Consider the following 23,250-nt stretch of genomic DNA (forward strand, 5'->3'; position numbering starts at 1 on the left):
TGTTTGGTCAATTACTTTATATACTTGCCATCCAAAGATTATTTTTAACTTTCTAGTTCACTTTGCTACAAAAGCGTGTTTTTTTTAAAGTTTTTTAAACAATTATTTTATTATAATAGAATGTATCTAAGTATTCTATTGCATTATTTGCATCAGACACACACATTTTGAATGCTTTCGTGTAAATTCATGTGTAAACATTGTTACACTCCGCAGTTCTGATTTGTACATTGTAAGTAATTCTAATAAGCCACTGGCTATTTTTCCAAAGGAAAGTTGGACCCACAAACATACAAGTTAAGCTAATAAAAGCGTGTTAATTAGAATAAACTAATAACTTATCGTTAATAAATTAATTTGATTATAGAATATTGCATTGTCATCGGGTCTGAGGTTGAATTCCAAAATTTAAAAGAATCCGATCACAAAAAGTGGGCGAAAATTGAGTTGCAAGATTATAAATTTAATTTCAGTGTAGACGGGATTAGAACACACGCCCAATGATTCCCGGCGGTGGGCATCAGCGAAGACCCGCGCCTTAAACCGCTCGGCCACGAACGCTCAGAAAGTGGTGGAATGTACTAACAGTAATAAGCCACTAGCTCTTAGTCCAAAGGAGAGTTACTCACAAACATCCAAGTGAAGCTAATAAAAGCATATTAAAAATCAGTCGAAGAGGCTTAAATTTATTAAATGTGTACATAGTATTAATTTGATAAAATTTTTACCACTTTGTTCCATATGTTATTCAATATTTATATATATGTTTTAGTTTCCTCATCGAAGTTTATAGTAACTTGCAAAATTATTGTATCTATCTATCGTCTATAATCCGAGTTTGATGTCGTCCTTCTTTACTAGGCGCCAAATTTAATTTTACCACAGTTAACTAGTCATCCAAAAATCGTTTTCTAAAATTCTCTTTTCTTATCGGATCTTAGAAAATAGCATTGGTCTTAGTTAAAATGCTCTGTGAGAGTCATTTTTGCTTGAAATCTCATTCCGTGTTTCTGGTGATTCAAAGCAGAGTTCTTGCTGTGTATCTGTTGTTTTTAACATGTCAGGAAAACTAAAACTTACCTCTTTATCTTTTAAAGGAAATAAAAAGGAAAAGTCTTGATTTCTGAATTTTTAAAAGAAAAACAGAGTAGTTTAAGTGAGGATAGTGATGCAGAGAATATGAACCAAACTCAACCTAGCTAGGTAGAAAAAATGTAGGGTAACTACATTAAAATAATCTTTTAATATTACGTACTGTAACTCGGAGAAAATAAAACAAAGGAACTATAGTGAGTTTTTTTCTCCTTTTTTGTTCTTCCTTAAGTTTCTACTAATTTTAGGTATTGATTTCATAAGCTATTGTTTTTCTCACTGAATTTTACAGCTTTCAATGAAAGTATTTCCATAACTTTTAAGCCATTTTTATTTTCTTCTTTAATTTATCACTACACATAAGTATTCACTCCGCACAAGTGGTCAAAAATTTTTGGTACCTTGACTGACGACGTAACGAGATTTTTATTGTAGTATACTTTTAGTTTCTAATGCCAATAACGGGCAAGATTGTCAGTAGAGTTACTTGTGTATTTTAATGCGTTTGAATTCTAGAAAGTTCATATATCTGTGTGGTTATTTTATGTTGTGTATTATTTCTAGTAAAATTTAGATTTATTGATATTTTTAGTGATACCATGAATGAATTGGGTGACATCATTGAAAAAATTGTATATAATTGTCAAGAAGCTTCCATTTGGTTCATTGATTTTTTTAGCACTGATGTCGGCCTTAGTTACTTAAAGTAAGTATGAAATTTTAATCTTTGGTAATCCATTTCGTGGCCTTCCTTTAAGTAGCACCTTAGCAACATCTTTAGGTAACATTTTCTAAAGAAAGAACATTAAATTATGAAATAAAAAAATGAGTCAATATGTCAATGAAAGTAATATTTAAAAAAAAAAAAAAAAAAAAAAAAAAAAAACAGAATGCCTCGTAGATTACCATAATTACAAATTTTCTGTCATGGAACCTTAGTGTTTAATAAACTGTTAGTGCTAGCAAGAGGGATTATATGCATGGCATAATTAAAATTGCATAAATAAATTGCCGGTTGCATTTTCCAGAAAGTGAAAAGTTGAGTTTGATACTTTAAAGATCCTTGAAGTTTTCAATAGTTTTTGCTTTTAGCACTATACTCTTGACTGAAGCCCTTAGCAATTAAAGCTTCCTGTTAATTTGTCTAAAAGGGAACATTATTTGAGCTTGAAAAATAAATTGCTCCCGATTTATGACCCAATCACTTACACTTTCTTTTCAGAGCATTGTTTCATTCTGAATTGAATAAATTTGCAGAATTTGAGTAAACATGAGTTATTGGTTGTAATCAGGCTTTGGAATCTGCAAGAGTAAATTAAAGTGATATGCACCAGAACTTACTATATGTATTGAGAAAATTGTGTTGTTATGAGTTATGCAAATTTGTAATAATTTTAAACATTGTAGTTTTGCTCAGCAATATAAGTACATTGTATTTTTCTTCCACCTAGACCATTTTTGTTGGACTGCCCATGTCGAGATTTGCGACAAGTTTTTGCAAGAATGTTAGAAAGAGGAATTAATGGTTTCTTTCTAAATGGTGGTGATGTTGTAAGTTTTGTTACTTTTACAAATCAAATTCTGTGTTGTGCTTTTTCAGTGTTTAAAAACAAATTAATTAAGTTTTGCCTTAAAAATAGAAATAAAACTGCTTGCTTGTATGATTGAGAAACTGATTTGTTTATCTGCTGAACACCAGTTTTTACAGCTATGCATTATTTTTACATTCAAATGTAGGTACAGCAATTTAAGCTGAAGTGCTGGGGCCTTTTTTTCTTTATTTTTGAGGGGGTGGTGGTGGTGGTCAGTTTGACATTTAAGAGAAATTTACATGCATAATAGTACTGATCAAAAAAATGTCCAGTTCATGTTTTTTTATTGTAACTCACCCAAAAAAAAGGCCTTTCTTGCTGAAATTGTCACACAATGTATATTTTTAGGCATTTGTTTGGTCCTTAAACCGATGTTAATTTAAGCAGCAAGAAATTTATTGGAATGAACAAATTTATTATTTTATTCAAAATAAGCAAAAATTAAAATCATTTAATATTGAAGGTAGAGTAAGGCACCACAAACCCGCCAACCTGAAATTGTTTGATGGGACGATATGATTCAACATCATACATAAATTTCAGCCAATTTAAACAAAAAAATTAGCTGAGCGCAATTGAAGGGTTTTTGAATTATAAGAACAATTTAAGACATAAAGATGAATAAGAACAATAATTTATTATCACAAAAATGTATGAAAAATTGCTAACAATGTTGTTTGTTTGATGTTGATTGATCACTCTTCCTCTATACTCAACTGCAAGCTTACTTCACAATGGAGAAATGAGCTGCAGCCAAACGAAGGAAATAGTTCCTAGCGCATTGTCCAATATTCGGGTGAAATTAGGCTCTTCGCTTTAGAAATCGAATTAGTTAGTTAAACGTTTGCATACATTTTTCGTCATAATTTCTGTCACTCGTTAAATATTTTCAATTTGACCAGCGAAGCAGCGTGTAGCATTTTATCCTCTGCAATCAAACGCGACAGCCAATAGCAGCTGACAGACAGGTGGCGATTTCCTCTTATTCGCTAGTAAGTGTGACGTTTTATCTGTTAACTCGTTTTTCTTCTGTGCGTCGTGACTTCATAGTCAACTTAAGTTGCAAGCAAGTATAGTTGAATCTGAATATGTAATCATACTGGCAAAATTTCTAATTAGTATTGTTTTTAGATTATTTTTTGCTTTACAATTACAAATGTAGTTTTTTATTTTACTTGTAACATCTAATAAGTACAATACAATTATAGTTTTTCATTTCAAGTTTTCTGTTGTGTCATGATTTGCTAAACTTTTAAGACTTGTAAAAAACTTGATTTAAGGGACATTTGTGGTTTATGATCAATCAAAAAACCTGCTGATGAGGTTGTATAAATTAAAACTATTTGGTAATCCTAAATTTGTTCTCTCCCTTTTTCCTTTCAAAGGTAGGCTTGTCATTTTCTATCAATTTCTATGATGTGTTAATCTGATTCAGCAAAAAAAAAAAAAAATCATTTTTTTTCTCCTTCTCTATCTTTTTAGAGTTCACCTAATTTGCACAGTATAATTGTACATTTGCTGGAAATGTTGAATCATGATGTGCCTGACAATTGTAAAAGTTGCAGCCAATATTTTTGGCTCCTAAGTGCCTATGCACAAATGGTATGTACATTTTGAATATACTTGAATTGAAATTCTTCTAATGATAATAGTATCCGTACAGAAGAAAGGAAAGTATTTGCTTTTTATGACTTTAATACTCTGTTCCTATAAAACTTGTTTTAATGAGCAATATTGTACCATTTTCGTAGTCATATTGAAACGAGTATTAACCACTTTCAGTACAATTTAGTAATGAAAAATTTAACATGAAACCAACTGATTTGTACTGAAGCAACATGTCTCATAGTGTAATTTGTTCACATTGTTAATTAAAATTATATTATTGATTTGAAAAAAAATGTAACTACTTGTAAAATAATAAAACTGGCAAATAATTTTAAAATTTGAAATAAATCTCAGGAATACCTCACTTAATTAATTGGTTTTTCTAAAGTACCACAGTAAACTAATCCACACTAAGTGAAACATTGTCTTTATAGGAGAGTAATAAGTAAATCATTCCTATAAAGTTATTGTGAAAAGAAAAGATGTTTTTATTTACTGTAAGTTAATGGGTAATAAATAAAGGGATGGAAAACAAAAACCATAAAGCTTTTTTATTGTTTATTGCTTAAAAATGGGGAAAGAAAAATAATTTTTTCCACCAAGAAAAAATTATCAAAGTTTTTTTTTTGTTCACTAAGTTTTGTTTTTTCGTTCATTTCTCATCCATAATGCAGTTGATCGTTATTCTCTGTCATGTGTTCTAAAAAATTAATGACGAGGCTACTCATGGGAAAAAAAATCTATTTTATTCAGCTTCTGCAGCGAATTGGTCACTATTTTCGAACTGTATTTTGAAAATGCGGAATAATTAAGACAAATTAGTTATTACTATACTTTTGAGTGTATATTAAAGATTGGTGTGAAATGCATATATTCCTGTAAACACCTGTAATTCATTTCCTGATCTTGACATAGCTCTGGAAAAATGAGGCTTTGGTGGAAAATGGTGAGCATATTTAATTGCCTTAGGTATGCAGATTGTTAACTAAAGATTTATAATACAGTAAAAATGTGAGGTGCTAAGTACTTTTAGGGCACCTCTTCTAGAAGATAATACATTGCTTTTAAATTTTAATTTAATATGAATGAAGTACTACTAATAATATATAGTATGGTAAAATTTTAATATTTAATTTGGAGGAAGATTTTATCACGTTTATTTAATTTTCTGGATCTATTGTATGTATTTTTATTAATCATTTTGATAAGTAGCAATATTTTGTTTTGTTAGGGTCATACGACGTGTAATCATCTGATTCAAAACAATGCATTTCAAAAGCTTCTTGTTTTCTTGCTTGGGCCTGCTTCTGCTAATATGCAAAGTATGGTAAGTTAATTGTAATCTTCAAGTTTACTTTTGTCCTTTCATCAGTCTTTAGAGAGGAACAACTCAAAAAAAAAAAAAAAAATGTCGGTACAATTCTAAGGTTTGTTTTGGTAAATTTGATTTACTTGTTGTTGATGTTTTCAGTTGACTACTCTACAATTTTAAGGTTTTTTGTTTTGCCTTTGTTTTGTGCTTAACATTTATTTATTGTTTCCCAGTAATAATTAAGTAAACAAACTAACTTCTACCTTTTCGAGTCATAGTTTAGAATTAAATTATTGTATAGAATTAGTTTTATTTTGCTGCTTACAAATTAAAAAAAAAAAAAAAAGCAACATCAGGGTTTAGTAGTGAAAAAAACTGGATTGTTCAAATTTTATTCCAACCATTTAAAAATAATGAGCATTTCATTTTCAAAATTATTCCTTTTCCTAAATGTGGTTTGTTTTAATTCCAAGAATCGGAAAAATCAATAGCTTATATAAAGTTAGTGGTCATGCTTCTCTTACCAATGTGTCTCGAATTAATAATTTATTTTAGGATAAAATTTGATCTTTAAGTGACATTTGAGTAATTCCATGTAAATGTCAACCAGGTATAATTTCTTCACATGAATTTGTTAATCCTTCTTCTGTTTCTTAGTCACCATGAAACTACCCACTACATCCTTTTCATTGTTTAAGAAATATTATGTGCATGTACAGTCGAACCTCCATATATCAAAGTAGCAAATTGCCGGAAAAAAATTCGATATATAGAAATTTCAATATGTGGAAACGATTTTCTTTTATCATAAAAGTATCCTAAAACATTAAAATAAAAGCTAATTTTCGTGTATGAAACCAAATTTATAATTTATACGAGCATTGGATTAAATGAAATTTAATGATTAAAAAATTAACAGAAATTACATTTTTATGCTAACCATACATCTTCATATTCTTCGGCAACTGAACTTGATCGCAACTTTAGGGGATTTTCGTTTTAACAATGTGATCGGGAGAAAAGTAAACAATCAATCTACTTAACTTGAATTATTTTTACTGAAGCTAAGAAGACTACAAATGATAATCAACAAACAAAAGGGATAATTTGAAACTGAATTTACAGTGTTACTGGTTACAGCTAAGATTTGAAATAAACTTGAGGGAATTTAAGAACTTCATAACGGAACAACGACTTAACTACACACCCTTCAACCCCAGATTTCTTATGAGTTCCGTAGAAATCTTTAGTGTGAATGTAATTTTCTCCTGAGACAAACAGTCTAAAGTGGAAAAAAAATCTACGAATGTCTGGAAAATTTTTTGATGTATAGAAATTTTTTCGATATATAGAAACAACTTTTCTATATAATGAACATAGAAATTTGCTGGGATTTCGATATATAGAAAATTTTGATATATGGAAGTTCGATATATGGAGGTTCGACTGTATTATGCATACATTATGCATATTCATGACGTATTCAGTATGTTACCGCCCTATAGCCAGGTCTAAGGCAGAAATACATGAAATACACTGCCAGCTCTGTCAATTCCAGCCGAGGACTGCAGTTTTGTGCTTATTAGCATTCATCAGCCCGGCATCTGGTCAGTGCTAATTCTGTATTAGCTATCATTTTGTTTGGCAGTCTTGGCTAACATAAGAGGTTTTCCAACTCCTGCTGGGCTGATGAGTGCTAATAAGCACAGAACTTTAGTCCTCGGCTGAAATTGACTGAGCTGGCGGTACATTTCGTGTATATTCATGACTATTTCTTTACTAATGCAGCTAGTCATCATATGAGTCACTCAGAAGCCAATGCGGTTAAGTCCATTTTTTGATATTTTCTGATTTTTGGAAATTTTGATGACATAAATAATAATCTTCTTAGTTATTAAAGGATTTACTCATAGGTTACTTTTTTCTAGGTTAGACAGCCCTTATTTTAATAGCTTCTGAATATATTGTATAATAATTTCAGAAGCCATTGTGAATAAGTCCTCCTTTTATCAATATTTTTTACATAAACTTTGAAATAAAAAATTAATTCTTCTTCTTTCGATATTTGTTGGCAACACTGAAAAACAAGATATTCATTGTAACTGTAACCGTTACCCTTCTAATTTGAATCGTTTGAGTTTTATGCATGTGCGTCAGAACACAAATATTACGTTGAAGTGTTTGCGGAAATTGTGTTATCAAAAAATTAAATAAATTTTCTTTAATAACTGTAAAAACTCTGACTTTTTAAAATAATTAAAAAGATTTATTGTAAGGGTATAAAAACTAAAAATGTCAATGGAAATAGGACACAGTGAAAGTGATACGATATTTCATTTTAATTCAAGGAGATTTAACCGTTTAGTATGGCTAACATCGTATAGTATGGCTAATGATCGACTAAGAGCTTCAGACGAAATATACGGGTTTAGTTTTGATTTAGAAAAAGCATTACCATTTCCGAAATTATCCACATCAGTAACTTATTACAAGAGAAACTTATATGTATACAATCTTGGTTGCCATAATTTAAAGACTAACGAGGGCTACATGTATGTTTGGCCTATAACCCAAGCATCACAGGGTTCACAAGAAGTGTCATCGTGTTTAATTAAACACATTAAATTGTACGCAAAGGATTTTCAAAAAATTATAATATATTCAGATTCATGTTCAGGACAGAATCGAAATTTAAAAACTGTGTTAAGTTTACTGAAATTGGTTCAGAGTGAAGATATAAAAGCTGAATCAATTGAGCTCACACTTTTATAAAGTGGGCACAGTTATTTGCCCAATGATGCTGATTTTGCAGTTATAGAAGCTTATGCAAAAAAAATTCTGTATATTCATAAGCCTAGTGACTGGTATCATATAATACAAAATAGCAAAAAAAAAAAAAAAAAAGAAGCCTTTCAGAGTTGCCGAAATGAATCCACAAGAATTTCTATCCGCAAAAGCATTGGAAGAAGCTGTTACCAACAGAAAAAAAATCAACAAGCGGACTAACAGTCAATTGGCTTAATATGAGATGGATAAAATTGGAAAGATCAAACCCAAGCAGCATTAAGTTTAAACATAATTTTGACGAGGATACCTTTCATGTAATTGATATAAAAAAAATAGGTAGGCCAGTAAATTTAAAAAACATAACTTAACCTATATTATATCCTAATGGCAGAACAATTTCAAGAGAAACAAAAAAGACATCATGTGTTTATGTAAGTATATACCTCCAATTAAACACGACTTTTACAGGACATTAGGGAAAACACGTGGAGATCAAGATTTACATTTAAATAACTCGGAAGAAGATGATGTTTGTTATGATGAATAAATGTAAAACTTATGACAATAATGTTATTTTATTATTTGTACATAAATTTCTTATCTTTTTCAGCTGCCAAAAGGTATAAGTCCTAAAATTTTTAAAATGCTGTCATTATTTAAATAAATACTTACGTTTTTATTTACACATCCTGTACATATCTTGTTTTTTTGCAAAGTTTACACCTCGAAAAAAGACTTTATACACTTTTCTAATTAAATTAATGAACCAAAAATTTTAAAAACTAATGTATTAAAAAACATTAATTTTCTCAATTTTTGTGTTTTGGACTTAACCGCATTGGCTTCTGAGTGGCTCATATGTGTGCTTGCTTGCATAAAACGTTTCTTTATTAAAAATTACTTGTGTTTCTCAATTAAGGTTTTTTTTTTTTAATTTAAAGTTTTATTCCAAGATTTTATAAAAGTAATCAAATTTTGTAGGATACATTTCCTAGGAGATGGACTCCAATGCAAACTCAGGAATTTGGTGCTCTTCACATAACAATGGCTTCTTTAATTTTGAGTTGTGATCTGACTTCCCTTCGGACTTGTGGTAAGAAAATCCTCACAATACCTGCTTCACTTTATGAAACTGTTCATTTTCTTTTCTTTGTTTTTGAAAATCATTGTTGTTGGGGACTAAAATGTAAAATAAATATTCAGGATTTTCAATTGAGGCAGTGAGAAGCAAAGGGATGTAAGTGACAAAATTAAAAATTTGGAGATAACCAGGACAAATGTTAGGTGAACCTCTCCTCTGTCTTTTGGCAAGAGATGGTACTAGTAGCTCTAGTAGGTGCTGATATAGAGCATGATTTAGAAAAAAATGTCAATGAAAGCCTACCGAGGAAGTTATCTTTAAACGTGTTTTACTCAAAACTTGAAAATGTCCACTTAAATCCCTTTGCTTCTCACTGCCTCAATTTAAGTTTTTTTAAGAAGAATGTGTTCTTAATCAGTCCTCATGTAAACGAGTTTAATCGCTGATGAACAAGTACAATGCTCAATTTATACATATGTAAGCAAGTTAAATATACATTGTATATGTGTGTGTGTGTGCATGAGAGAGTAAATTAAATGTTTCAGTTGAACATTTTGTCTTACATCTGTAAGCTTGAAACACATACACAATAATTAAACAGATTTCTGAAACGTTTTTTAAACTTGGGGGAAATCTAAGTTTTGTCCATCATTTACTATAGCTTGTATGTATGTATAGCAATAAAACATTATTATTTTAGGCTTTTTATTTATTTTAAGCACAGTGTATATCGTTGCCTCAGAGCAACAGTAGGATATCTTAGTTTTATTCCTGGGATTTCACGTCTTAGTGTTACTCTGAGGTGAGGATATGGTAAACACACTACTATATGCTGTGTTATTGCTGTCGTGTGCCAGCTATGCTGGCAATTTGAGGTGCGCTCTTTCACTTTTCCAACTGTACCGTAATTTGGTATGAAGTCCGACTTCTACAGTACACACATGCCATAAGGACCTGTTTACAGGATAGGCAACCATTCACAGCATAACAAGACATTCACACAAAGAAAGGACAAGGACAGGAGAAAGAAGTACATCCATGTCCAAGCTGGAATTTGAACCCCGGTCCTTCCCATTCTCAGTCAAACTTTTCTGACAGTATATATAACCTCCTTCATCCAAACTAACTGGAACCAAAGGTGACGTGGATAAACAAAAATCCGAGTAATATGGGTTATGAGCAAACAAATTCTAAAATAGGTAGACTTCTTTTATTACAGCAAAAACTGTTTTGTAAAAAAAATTACATAGAATTGTTTCACGCAAACACTTTATCATATATAGCTTTGCTGCAGTGGTGCCAAACTGACACTCCTGGTACACCATACTGTTTCTTAAGCTAGCATATTTTATTGTACAATCTATGCAGCTGTACATTTAATCAAAATAGAAAATGAATGTTTGGCATACTTACAGTGAAACTCTTGCTATTGAATAAATACTAATTTGAAATTTGTACTTTCTAATTTTAAATTATTTAAGTCGGGGGTTCCCAAAGTGGGTGCTGCAGTAAGAGGCGAGTGGTACCACCAAATTCTCTCCGTAACATTAGTATATATGGGTAATTCCATGAGAGTAACTCACTGACACATTTTTTGAGCAAAACTAAGTATTTTGCAATGTTCAATGCAAAATATACAATGTGAAAATGATCTTTTTTCATGAATCATTGTATTTTTTAAGCTAAATTTAATGATCTAATTGAATTCTCAAAATATATTTTGGTTGATTTTTAAAACTTTGTTACAGACATGGTAATTGACTGACATTTTAAAAAGTCCCATGTCAGTCAGTTACCATTTTTTTTGATATATTTTTTTGAAATTATCCAAAATGTATTTCAAGCATTCAATTATACCATTAAATTCAGCTTAAAAAATACAATAATCCAGGTGAAAAGATCGTTTGCACAACATGTATTTTGCGTTGAATGTTGCAAAATGCAGTTTTCCTCTAAAAATGTCAGTGTACCCGTAATATGCTCAATATACATACGTATCTATATATAATGGAGATAGACTGGGATACCATAAGTAAACCCAAATTCTTAAAAGGGTGCTACCAGTCAGAAAATGGAAACTCCTGATTTAAGTGAATAAAATTATATATATATATATATATATATATATATATATATATATATATATATATAAACGATCTTAAACGATTTGTTTAAACGAGGTTCTACTGTACATATTGTCTTAAAAATAATTATGTTTAGTTGTTCTTCATGTATATACATACAGTAAACACGTCTGTCAACAACTTTTTTCCCCCTTCCAGAATTAGATTATTTTGCTGATCGAACTTCTGTTTGGTCTGCAAGTGGAACATTTCTTCCATTGCCAAATGAGATTTCTGATGTACTTACTGGCCCTGGAGCTCCCAGATATTTACAAGAGGTTCTTAAGTTTTATTTTCTTGAATTATTGTAGTATTGATTAAATAATTAATGCTACTTGGTGATTCCCAAGTTTGGTAGGAATCATACTTAACAAGATGCTCAGTACATTGAACAGCGCTTGCTAGCTCTTTTCGCTCTCTGAATCTGAATTTGGGTTCAGAGCAAAAAGTTGGATTCATATAAAACACCTTAATGTGAACTCCGCTTTATAACTGCTATTGAGAAGTTTTAGAACATATCAAGCAACTATTTATTCCGTTATTAAGGCTTAGATTTTTCTTATAATATCTATGTTAACCATTCATTTAATTCAGTGGTAGTGACTAAAGTAAAAGTAGGTGCATAAAATTAGTAATTTAATATGAGCCTATTAACTATTGAATTTTTTTAATTCATGATTTGGTTAACAAGTATCAATATATTATTTTTGAAAGCATTATTTCTTAATTTAAAAATTTTAATTAATTTATAATTTTGATTAATAATGAATTTTAATGCAAAAAATTGAATGAAAATGATTAATCAGTAATATATTTTTTAATGATTTCTTAAAAGTTCTTGAAAATAGAGTTCTTGGATGGTACTTGATTTCGATGGTACTTGAAGCAGTTCACAGGATTTGTGCAATTTTCAAATTTTGACTGAAATTAAATAATAAACATCTGGATGGTTAAAAAATAAAAATTGTGGGAATAAAAATCACAAAATTCTTTCAAAATGGGTCATGGAAAAATAAAGACCATATCATAATGTTTCAGTAAAGTTCAGTTGTTGCATAATTTATCCACGCTATTTTGAACTTTCTTGCTTTTGTACAAATAATGAGCAGTCTTACTCTTTTTTCTTTTTTAAGGAGAAACATTAGCTAATATTTTAAAAGTGAATAAAAATTGCTTTCTTTACTTCAAAACCCTTTCATAAAACATTTATTTATCAAGATATTTCATGTGCCTAAATGTTTCGAAATGTTTCATTTTAGGTTGTAAGTGCATGTCGAGAAGTTTCTGGGTCAATATCCGTGTTTTCTGATATGCTCGTCCAGTGTTGCTTTTGTAATGAAATTTTCTCAGTGTCTGCTATTCATCAGATTATGGTATTTAAATTTTTATTTTAAATCTTAAAGGTAATTGTTTGCAATTTGTTTTATTTATTTTTTTACTTCAAGATTAGAATTTGGCCAGAGTTAACAGTTGTCTTACTACCAAACGGCACGAACTTGAGGGTCACAGATCTGGACGAAATTCTGGATTTAGGTTAATTCCGACTAGATATGAACCTAGGTGAAGTGGTTTGAAATCATAGGCCCTAGTATAGCTGCAACGGGGGTCCAAAGTGTTTATCTACGTAAAAGCAATGGTTTTTCCTTTGAAATTAAACTTTTAAAAACTTTTCTGGCTTTTGCATTGCAGTATAAGCTTATTAAATGCTTTTACAACACAGAATAAATCTCCCCTCCCCCTCTTTTGTTGTACTGAAAAGAGACGCCGAATATCTTGGAAGGTAGATATTGTCCCAAAGTTTTCCTATTTCAATAAAACTCCACTGCAATTCTCTGGATTCCTGCCAATTAGTGTGGTTCAGACGGCAAAAACTTGAGGGTCACAAATCCGGATAAACTTTTGGTTTTAGGTCAATTCGTACTAGATATGAGCCCAGGTAAAATAGTTTGAGTGCATAGGCTCTAGTTCGGCACCAAGACGGATCTAAATGTGCTTGTTTGGCTCCGAAACTGCGATAGAGTTTTCTTCGGAATTTTAAACCTGGCACAATATTTGTTTTCCTAACATCTGTCGTGTCTCTTGTTAGTACAACGCAGGGACAGTGAAATTTACTTTATACTGTTTATGCATTCAGTTATGCGATGCTGCAATGCACTATCAAGAAAAGATTTATTTCAAAGGAAAACCATTGCTTTTCTGGAGCCAAACCAGAAACTTTGAACCCCCATTACGACCAAACTAGGGCCTATGCAGTCAAACCGCTTCACCTGGGTTCATAACTAGTTGGAATTAACCTAAATCCAAAATTTTGTCCAGATCTGTGACCCTCAAGTTCATGACGTTTGGTAGTTAGTTTTCTTTTACCAGTTAGTCATTTCACTTTTTTAAAGACCCTGTAAGTTATGTCCAGTAATGTAGCTATAAAAAACTATTAAAAGTTTGTTCTGTAAAAAGTAAGACAGGGTATTTTTATTTTTCCTGAAGAGGTTTCCTTCTTTGAATGATTTGAAATATTTTGAGAAATATGTATTTGATTGACTTTTTTAAAGATATTGATGTGTAAGTCTTATAGGTTTTGTAAGAACAAATATTCTTTTTTTTGGTAGGAGAGATCATGTACTTTTTTTACAAACATTTATTTGAATGTGCTTTGAAAGCATGTTAATTTATTTTGGCTGACATTACATGTATTTGTCAGTAGCATCTGTGCTGAAATTCAGTGGAAGCTAGCCACTGTACAAAGTATTTCGTATAGAATGGTACAAAACATAGCCGAGTAGGAATTCTATAATTCATTTATTTAATTGCAACAAATTCATTATGAAACTGCATTTATACACATTTTATTTGGCAACAGCAAAAAATCATTTTGTTTTAAAATCTCTGCTATTGACAGTGTCAATCGAAATGATGCCTTTTATGTAAGGGTATAGGAAAAAGCATGCAGTGTTTTGAAACACTCGAAAACATCATTTGTCATTGTTAAAAGACATTTTTGCAAAAAATTTGGCAAAGAACCACTGCATCACACATTGGGTGATGTAGTTAGTTTCAGGATGCATACTACTTTTGTTACTACAGCTGTTTTTAAAAACAAACAACAGCTGAAACTGAAGTGGCTGAAAAAAAAAAAAAAAAAAATCAGGAATAGCTTTTTTGAAGTCCCACATAAATTCCATCTCCTTTCATGAAATCTGAGCTCAGTGTGTGTCATACATTAGTATGGCTTGTACATAATAGCTGTGACTGTATTTTGTCTATCGAATGGCCTACAACTTCGGTCATGCTAATGTAAGATGTGCAGGCATTGAATCATTCCAACCACACCTACTGCAAAGATTTCATAACTTGAAGATTTCCACTGTTGACAGATTAAGCTTGTATAACTATTTTCAGAATGAATTGTTTTCAAGTAAATAAATCAATTACAGGATTTGTAATGCACCTTTCTTTTTGCCCCATTCAATGTGAAAACCTTGTATTTTAACTGTGTAGAATAATTAACTTTTAAATGTGTTTGGATGTTTTAAATGTGACAGCTGACAATATTGTTAAAGATGATTTTTGTGCTGCACTTTTTAAATTTTTATTCTTGAGTTTTGATATATATACTCATTGGCAATTAGCAGAAGAAGAGGGCAAGTTTTAACTAGGTTTTTATTTTATTTCCTGCCTTTTAAATTAAAACTGATGTCAGTCAGAAATGTTGTATTTAAAAACCAGTAACTTTAATCCTTAATTTATATTTGATTGTTTATATTTGAAGAAATTTTGTTGTTGTTAAAATTTTTACTAGTTTAGTTTTATGTCCCCTTGTTTGATTATGTATCATTCATCCTGTGTTTCTGTGCATGAGTGTAAAAAGTTTGGTATAGTCAAGCCTGCTTTATAGAGGTCCCAATTTGCCATGAAAAGCTATTCTAATAAATGTGGTATTCCATTATCCGGGATCAAAATGAGAAATTACAACTGTTTGGTACATTGAAAATTTCTCATATTAAGCAGGGTTTTCTTTTACCTGATATTCCAAAAGCAGGCTCGACTGTTCTACTAGCAATCGTTTGAAACATAGCTTCTAAAAAGTTGAAAGAATAAATTTTAAGTTATTTTCTGTTATGCTGTGAGCACTCATGATCGCTCAGCTTTTTAAGACTTTTGGAAGCATCAACTACAATGAAATTATGTTTTAAGTTATCTTGTGCAACATCAGAAGGAGCCTACATTGAAAAGACTTCTTTATTGATGACTTGTAATATTTACATGGAGATGACATTATGAAAGAAAACTAGCTCTTTACGATGTGAGTAGTTCTTTTTTAATTGGCGGTACATTAAATGACATACCAATAAAGTAATCAATAAAGGTTAAAACCTGAAACACTAGAATAAACATTCAGAGTTATGAAATGCATATTAAGAGCAACTGACCAAAACTATTAACAAATCTGGCAAACTCGACTGTGCTGCTGAATAACAACCAGGCCTGATTTGAGTTGAAAAAGCAAAGAAAGTGAATGAGGTAAAGTAGCCGAAGTTTAAATACAACCAGTTATTTGTATATTATCTTATTTAACATGATCTTGTTGCAAGATGCAAAATGAATGAGATTGAAAATATAATTTGATTATAAATGCAAATTAGTGCTAGAGATACTTTTTAAAGATACTTTAGCTGAATTTTTAACATTTTCACTCTGAGTTTCAGTTTTTGTACAACAGCTTTTTTTTTTTTTTTTTGAAAATTATTTTATATATGCTTTGGAACCAGAAACTTGGTAATTAAAGTGGCAAAATTGTTGATGCTAGTCTGTAGAAAAAGATTATTTGTGTTATTTCTGTAGTTTAGTCTGTGAAAACTTATAATATTTTATTTGCAGCTTCAGTATTCAACCGTGCCTTCTAATGAGCTGAAAAATCTTTCTTATTTGCTACTAGAAATTTTAGTAAGTATTAATTTTAGTAAGTATCATCATAAATCCCATTATGTTTATTAAATCATGTTGGAAAATTATATTTTATGTGGCATTGTGTATTAACATACTTGATGTGTAATAAATATCCACACGCACGCGTATCCAAGAACTCTTGTCTCCCTCGATTTTTCATAAGAATTTTTTTCGCTAATCACAATATTTTTAACAGAAAAGAAAAATAGAGCAATAAAAAAAAAAAGAAGAAGGAATAATAATAAAGAAATAGATGCAGACCAAACCAAAAATATTTTCTCCATCAGTGTCAGCTAGTACAATAGAGAGTCATAAAACGAAAAAGTTAGGCAGCAGAACTCCTGTTCCTTGTGCACACCTCTATGCTGTAGACTTGATTTTTCCTTCTGTTCAAAAAATAAGAAAACAATCTGTAAAACTTGTTATTTTTTGTTACTTTCTCTAAAAAAATGAAAAAAATTAATAGACATGGAAAAAGGTTTGATGTATCATAAAAATATTGCTTAAAAAAAAAAAAAAAAAAAAAAATATATATATATATATATATATATATATTATATATATATATATATATATATATATATATATATATATATATATATATATATATAATTTAATAGGTATTGAAAAAAAAAGTTTTTTAACATGATGGGGTTGGGGGGAGGGGTATGTTTACAGTCTGTCTCTCTGCCCCCTCCCGTAACAACTTTTGAATTACTATTCCAATTCAATAAATTTTTTTGTTCGAAAACTCTTGGCTAAGAAACTTCATTCCCATGTTTCATTTTTGATCTGAACAATTTTTCCATGTCATCACTTAGTTACTTATATTTTGCAAAACATTTTTTTAGTGTAACAATTCAAATATTTTGAAAACAATGTGAATTTCGTATATGCTGCTATAGCAAATGCAACATAATTTTCTTTTACAGGCATTGGAGGATCCTTTGCAATTCAAACGAGTTCAACTAGTTATAGATGGTGCTACTAATGAGACACATTCATCCTTCGATGGCATGCTAGGTAAAAGTTTCTTTTAAGTGATTTATTTGTTATCTTCAAAAAGTTCTGCAAATAAATAAATAAATAAAATAATACCTTTATGGTTTAAAACATAGCTTGGCTTTTAATGTGAAGAGACCGCCATGATGCTGTTGCATTTCATCATTTTTGATGATGAAAAATAAACCATTGATAATGGAAAAATAAACCATGGATAGAAAAATAAGCCATAGAACAAAAATCACTGTGACAGAATGTAAAAGAAAACTGAAACTGCACATAAATCCTGACTTGCAGCTTAGCAATAATGCATTGGGCTTGAACCAGAAAGTCCTAGGCTTTAATTCCGGGGGAATTAGAGAGAAATTGAAATGTCTTCTTCTAAGTTTTCTTGGTCTTTTTAAAATCCTGTACACATGCAGGAATGAACCCATGGATGCTTTCCATAAAGGTACCATTTTGGTGCTGTGCATCAAAAAAAAAAAAAAATCATAAAATAAACTTTTCTGACATATTGATTGTCGATGCTCTTGCACCTTAAATAGTATTTGATAAACTAACACACAAAAATTGATTAGGTTTTTAACAAATTTTTGAGATGTATGAAATGGACCTCCTGAAGTATGGCAAATTATTTTAGTTTTACTTCAAGGACAAATGATCAGTAGATTATTGTTGTGCATGTTTACAGTTAATAACTTTTAGGGTTAACCTGGGCTAAACTATTGAAATAGGCATTGATTTATAATAATTTATTGATTTAAAATTGTTTCTATGCATTAATGCATCTACACTCCTATTATGCTTCTTTGGGACTTATGTGTTTTGTTCTTCTGTACTGATACTGCCTTTTTTACAGCTATAATTCGAGCTAATGTCACAAATGATAGTCGGCGCTCTTATCAAGGTGTGAAATTTTTGGTTAGCATTTCTGTGAAGTAAGCACCTCAACTTTATGTCTTTAATACTATTGAAAATTATGTTGAAAATCCGTTAAATGTATCAATCTATGTAATTTTTTCTGTAATTGTGTTTATATATTACTTTCCATTGGCATTTTGTGATGAATATAAATGTACAAATATTTTTTTTTTTTTTTAAATCTGAGGGATATTGTAGATATTTTGTATATAATTTTTTTTTGTTATCTTATGTTTATTCATTTTTTTTGTATTAGAGAAGGTCTCATCGAATTTAAATAGTTGTTGTAAACTATTTCCCCACTGATTAGTTAGTACTTTCTAGAGCTGGAGGAAGTATATTTACCGTCTAATCCATTGAATTTCTTTTCATTAGAATTTTTATTATTGAGTTTTTTTTTTTTTTTTTAAATGATATTCAATCTGTAGCTTACTGTTAACCCTCTGTTTTAGATGCTGTTTAGTGAAAGAATATTTGTTGCAAACACCAAATAAATGGCAATGGGCTGTAAATTGGTTAAGGAAAATGATGTCAGAACACAGCTATTGGACTCCATCAAATATTTCAGTGTCAAATGAAGACTCAAATACTAAAACTTTTCAGAGAACAGTTAGTGCACAGGTAATATTTAAAAGGATTACTTGTTTATTTTAAAGGAAGAAATACAAATTGTACTGTAATTTTAAATATTTTATCTCTTGTTATTCTTGTTCTGTGGATAATTTCCCTATCACTTTAAAGTGTACTGCTACAATTAAAGAAAGTTATACTTTCATTTCTTCCCCACATTAGAATATAACCCTGACTTAAGGATTGTCAAGGGACTCAAAAAAGTTATCTTTAAAACAAGGATATTGTTAAATCGAGGAGCATATATACGTTCACTGCAGTTGACCTGGGAATTGTATCATTAAATTGACGAGACCGTTAAATCGAAGTTATACTATTCCTCCTAAATGTAGACCTTTAATGATTTTCAGAAACACAGACATGACCAATGAACTGAAGATTTTTACTGTCTTGAATTTTGAAGGAAATAAATGATATTTCTTATTTAGTTGAATTTTAATGCAGGTGTCACAGGAATTTTTTTTACAAAATACATCCACTATTCATACCTTATAATCTAAACAATGCATTTTTTTTTTCATTTTTTTGTCTTTGTTTCTTTATACAAAATGGAGGAAGAATTGTGGCAGTGAGAAGCAAAGGGGTGGAAGTTAGAGATGAGACGGGCTCAGCCCGGGCCCAAGCCCGAAACAGGCTTGGGCTCTAGAACCGAAAATAGGTTTCGGGCTCGGGCGGGTCTCGGGCTCAAGCACAGATATTCAATCTCCATACAAATTCAAAGCAAATAAACATTTTCCTACTGTGAGAAAATAAAAGGAACATTTAAATCAGTTCAACCAATGTCAAATTCCCCCCCCCCCCAAAAAAAAAACAAATTAATTAACGCTTATTTATTGTGTTTTTTTGCGATTACTATTGCAATATGTCATACAGTAATGCATTTGAAGTGGAGCATTTTAAGAAAATTTAGAAACGAAACTTCTCTCTGTTAATGAAAAACATTTGACGTAACATTTTTCATTAACAGAGAGATCATGTCAGACTGTAGAAGACTCGGTTTTTGATACAAGAAAGTTTCCTTCGGGCTCGTGGCTGGCTCGGATTTTGGTCTGAGACAATATCACTCTTGCTCGGGCGGGCTCACTTACAATTTTTGGGCTTGGGGGGGCCCCGGCTCTCAAAAATGAGCCCGAACTCATCTCTAGTGGAAGTGCTAAAATAAAAAATTTGGCGATAACCAGTGCAAATGGTGGATGTATTGTGCGATGAGATTATATCAACGAAGTTATCGCAACGATGACTAATGTAATTAATGCCCTTTTGCGTTGCAGAGTGTAATTGGAGTCCTTTTCAGAAAACAATACCTGTATTTGAAATTATGTCTTTTTATTTCCTCCTTGGTGACATAATACAGTACTATCCTAGGCGAGCTATTTACATATGACGTATGATATTGCAAGTTCTCTCGAAGCATAGATAATTTAGTAAAACATGCAAAACCATTATTGATAAATTTGTAATATGACTAATGAAGAGTCATTTATGTAATCGAAGTTTCAGTAATTTGAATTTAAGGTTTGCAGATAAAGTTTACAATTGTGAAATGCCTAATCGAGAGCATGACGGCAAACAGCCGACTTGGCTGACCATGAAACTAAAATACGGTGCCTTAAAAGAGAGAGAGCATGACTAAGCTACCGAAGCAACATATATAGCCAGCCAGAGACATTTGCATGGATTTCAAGACATGCATTTGAGATGTGCATTTCCCGATGTTAGAATGGCAGCCAATCAAATGGAAAAGGAACTTCGTCATTTCATGACGTAGGGCATGCACGTGTCTAAGATCGAGAAATACGTTACAAACATTGAAATTAGCATTTGTGACTTTGCAAGATAAAATAAAATAGGGATTTAATTAAAGCCAAATATATCAAAATGAACGTAAATAATTGATAATATTATTTGGAATTCCCAACAGGATGAACCTCTCCTCCGTCTTGGGGTAAGAGATAGTTCCGGTAGCCCTGGAAAGAGCTGCTATACAGAATAATTTCTTTATAGTAAATAAAAGTAAGGTTTCAAAGAAATTCTTGATGAAAGTCTGTGGCGGACCTGCGTCCAGGAGACCCAAAAAAGCAAAGGCATTGTCCCACAGTTTTCTTTTTGATACCACTGGAAAGAGCAACCTTTTTCTACTCCAGATCTAACTTTACCTATGGTCGAAAACTAGGATTCTATCCCCAAAGGAAAAAAAGTTACAAGCCGTTAAAAAACAAGTTTGAATAATCTCACATAAAGTTAAAACTATTGACGTTTTATTTGCCATTGCCATAGTTACGTCTTTTTGATTCGCATGTTTCTTTTTTCTTATTAACAAACTTTAAGGGTTTCAATTTTAACGGAAAATCTTAGGCTCAACTCAATTCAAGCTCCGAGCTAAAGAGCAAAATATATTACTAGATTCCACGAATATGAAAACGACTTTTCAAGCATAAAAAAACTGCAGTTTTGCAATGCTCAGAAGCCCCTTAGCCCTTACGGCTCTTCAAGTTGGTACAAGTTATTTTAAAACCTGGGGAAGGGGTGCTTTTTGATCCAAAGGGAGCTCATAATACGTTTTTTATGTGTTTCTTTCTAATTGAGGATTTAAATTTTTGCAAATCAAAAAAGATTGCGAAGCATTCTTCAGGGATTGGTGTGCGTTAGTAAGCGGGACACAGAGCCCCTAGTTTAGTTAAAAAAATTTCAATGAAAGCCTACCTAGGACCGCAAATTTTAATGCGTTTTACTCAAAACTGAAAAATGTTTACGTAGATCCCTTTGCTTCTCACTGTCTCAATTGTATCAAAAAGAAAAAAAAAAATCTTACCCGAATTTCAGTTAAGGATCTGTAAAACTTCTTGTTTTGCACCTTCCATGTTGGTTGCAACGGGATGTTTCAAAAAAGTCTTTTCGCTGCTATATTCATGTTCTGCAAGTGTTTTGTCCTTACTTGAATTGGGAAATGCCTTTTTATAATTCGCAAATCGGGAAATATAAAAATTTTTAAGTTAAAGTTAATTTAATGTGTGTAAAGTGAAAACAAAAGTACGAAATTGGAATCATAATGTAACTTTTGTTTGAATGTAGCTGAAATTGGTCAGTGAAGAAAATATCAAAAGTTTTTTTGTAGGTTTAATACAAAAATGACATTATAGATTTAAAATTTTAAGAAAAAAAAAAATCTAGTGGAATTTTTTTGGAAAATCTTCCTCTTCAGATCACTAGCTTAACATAATTTTCCTCCTTTTAGGACACTTTAGCTGAAGCAACAGCTTTATTGGATGGGTTAGAATCACAAGATGTGCAAGATGATTCAATGGACATCGATGAAGATGACTCAAGCAAAATGGTAACTAACAAAGACGATGCCAATTTAATTGAAAAAAACTTATTGAGGTTAATGAAACGAACTCAAAAAATGGATGATTTGGATTCTATTGACACTTGAAGCATATTCCCTCCATTAAGTGAGGTAGTGTATGTGCCTTTCTCATACCAAAGTTAATCATTGTTTATATGATATTAAGGTGCATTGAAGGTGCTGCTGTAAACAGTTTGTAATTTTGTTTTTAATTTTGCTATATGATTTTTAAACATACTCTTTGCTCTTCTTTCTTAAAAAGCTCATTTTGAGATGCATATAAATTTTTAAGAACTGTGGAAACTCTTCTAGATTTTTATTAAATCATGTTCCTTAAAGTATGAAAGTTTTGTGAAAGCAAATTCCATTTGTTCCTTGACTTTTGTTCACCATGTAAATTCTTTTTGTTCAGGACATTTTTCCAATTTTGAAGTCAAATTTGTGGCCATATGTTTGCTGTGTTTCATGATAGGATTTTTTAACCTTAAGTATTGTTTTATATATTGTACTTAGAATGTGAAAGTTTGAAAATTAGTTTATGTGCATTTATGTAAGTCTTTATATAACTAACTTGGTGCCAAGAAGGGGGAATAAATCGGAGAGCTTTGTAAAGTTTTATTGATGCAAATAGTAATTGTTATAAAATGTGACTATTTCTATTTCTGAAGAACGTGGCTTTTTGTAGTTTAGGAAGGATAGAAAGATTTTTGGGAGGAAATTCTTTTTTAAAAAATGCCTTTCATAGTCTCAGCTGAAATAGAATTACAATTACCTTACTTTAAAAATGTTTTTTGCAGCTGAGAGCATAGGAA

The 23,250-nt window shown here is 30.9% G+C and overlaps 1 protein-coding gene across 1 annotated transcript in view; it reads left to right on the forward strand.

Moving 5' to 3' along the window:
- Window positions 1-22,569, forward strand: part of LOC129220174 (ubiquitin carboxyl-terminal hydrolase 24-like) — a 99,704-nt gene extending 77,135 nt beyond the window's left edge. Inside the window, exons 49-60 of the mRNA XM_054854528.1 lie at window positions 1,685-1,798; window positions 2,544-2,643; window positions 4,167-4,286; window positions 5,524-5,619; window positions 9,373-9,484; window positions 11,755-11,873; window positions 12,855-12,968; window positions 16,471-16,536; window positions 17,472-17,562; window positions 18,401-18,479; window positions 18,915-19,083; window positions 22,328-22,569. Coding sequence (XP_054710503.1) covers window positions 1,685-1,798; window positions 2,544-2,643; window positions 4,167-4,286; window positions 5,524-5,619; window positions 9,373-9,484; window positions 11,755-11,873; window positions 12,855-12,968; window positions 16,471-16,536; window positions 17,472-17,562; window positions 18,401-18,479; window positions 18,915-19,083; window positions 22,328-22,525 — 1,378 coding nt within the window. The 3' untranslated portion in view covers window positions 22,526-22,569. The remainder of the gene's footprint in view (window positions 1-1,684; window positions 1,799-2,543; window positions 2,644-4,166; window positions 4,287-5,523; window positions 5,620-9,372; window positions 9,485-11,754; window positions 11,874-12,854; window positions 12,969-16,470; window positions 16,537-17,471; window positions 17,563-18,400; window positions 18,480-18,914; window positions 19,084-22,327) is intronic.
- The last annotated feature ends 681 nt before the right edge of the window (window positions 22,570-23,250 follow it).

This window comes from Uloborus diversus, chromosome 4 (genome assembly GCF_026930045.1).
Source record: "Uloborus diversus isolate 005 chromosome 4, Udiv.v.3.1, whole genome shotgun sequence".
Classification (NCBI taxonomy): domain Eukaryota; kingdom Metazoa; phylum Arthropoda; class Arachnida; order Araneae; family Uloboridae; genus Uloborus; species Uloborus diversus.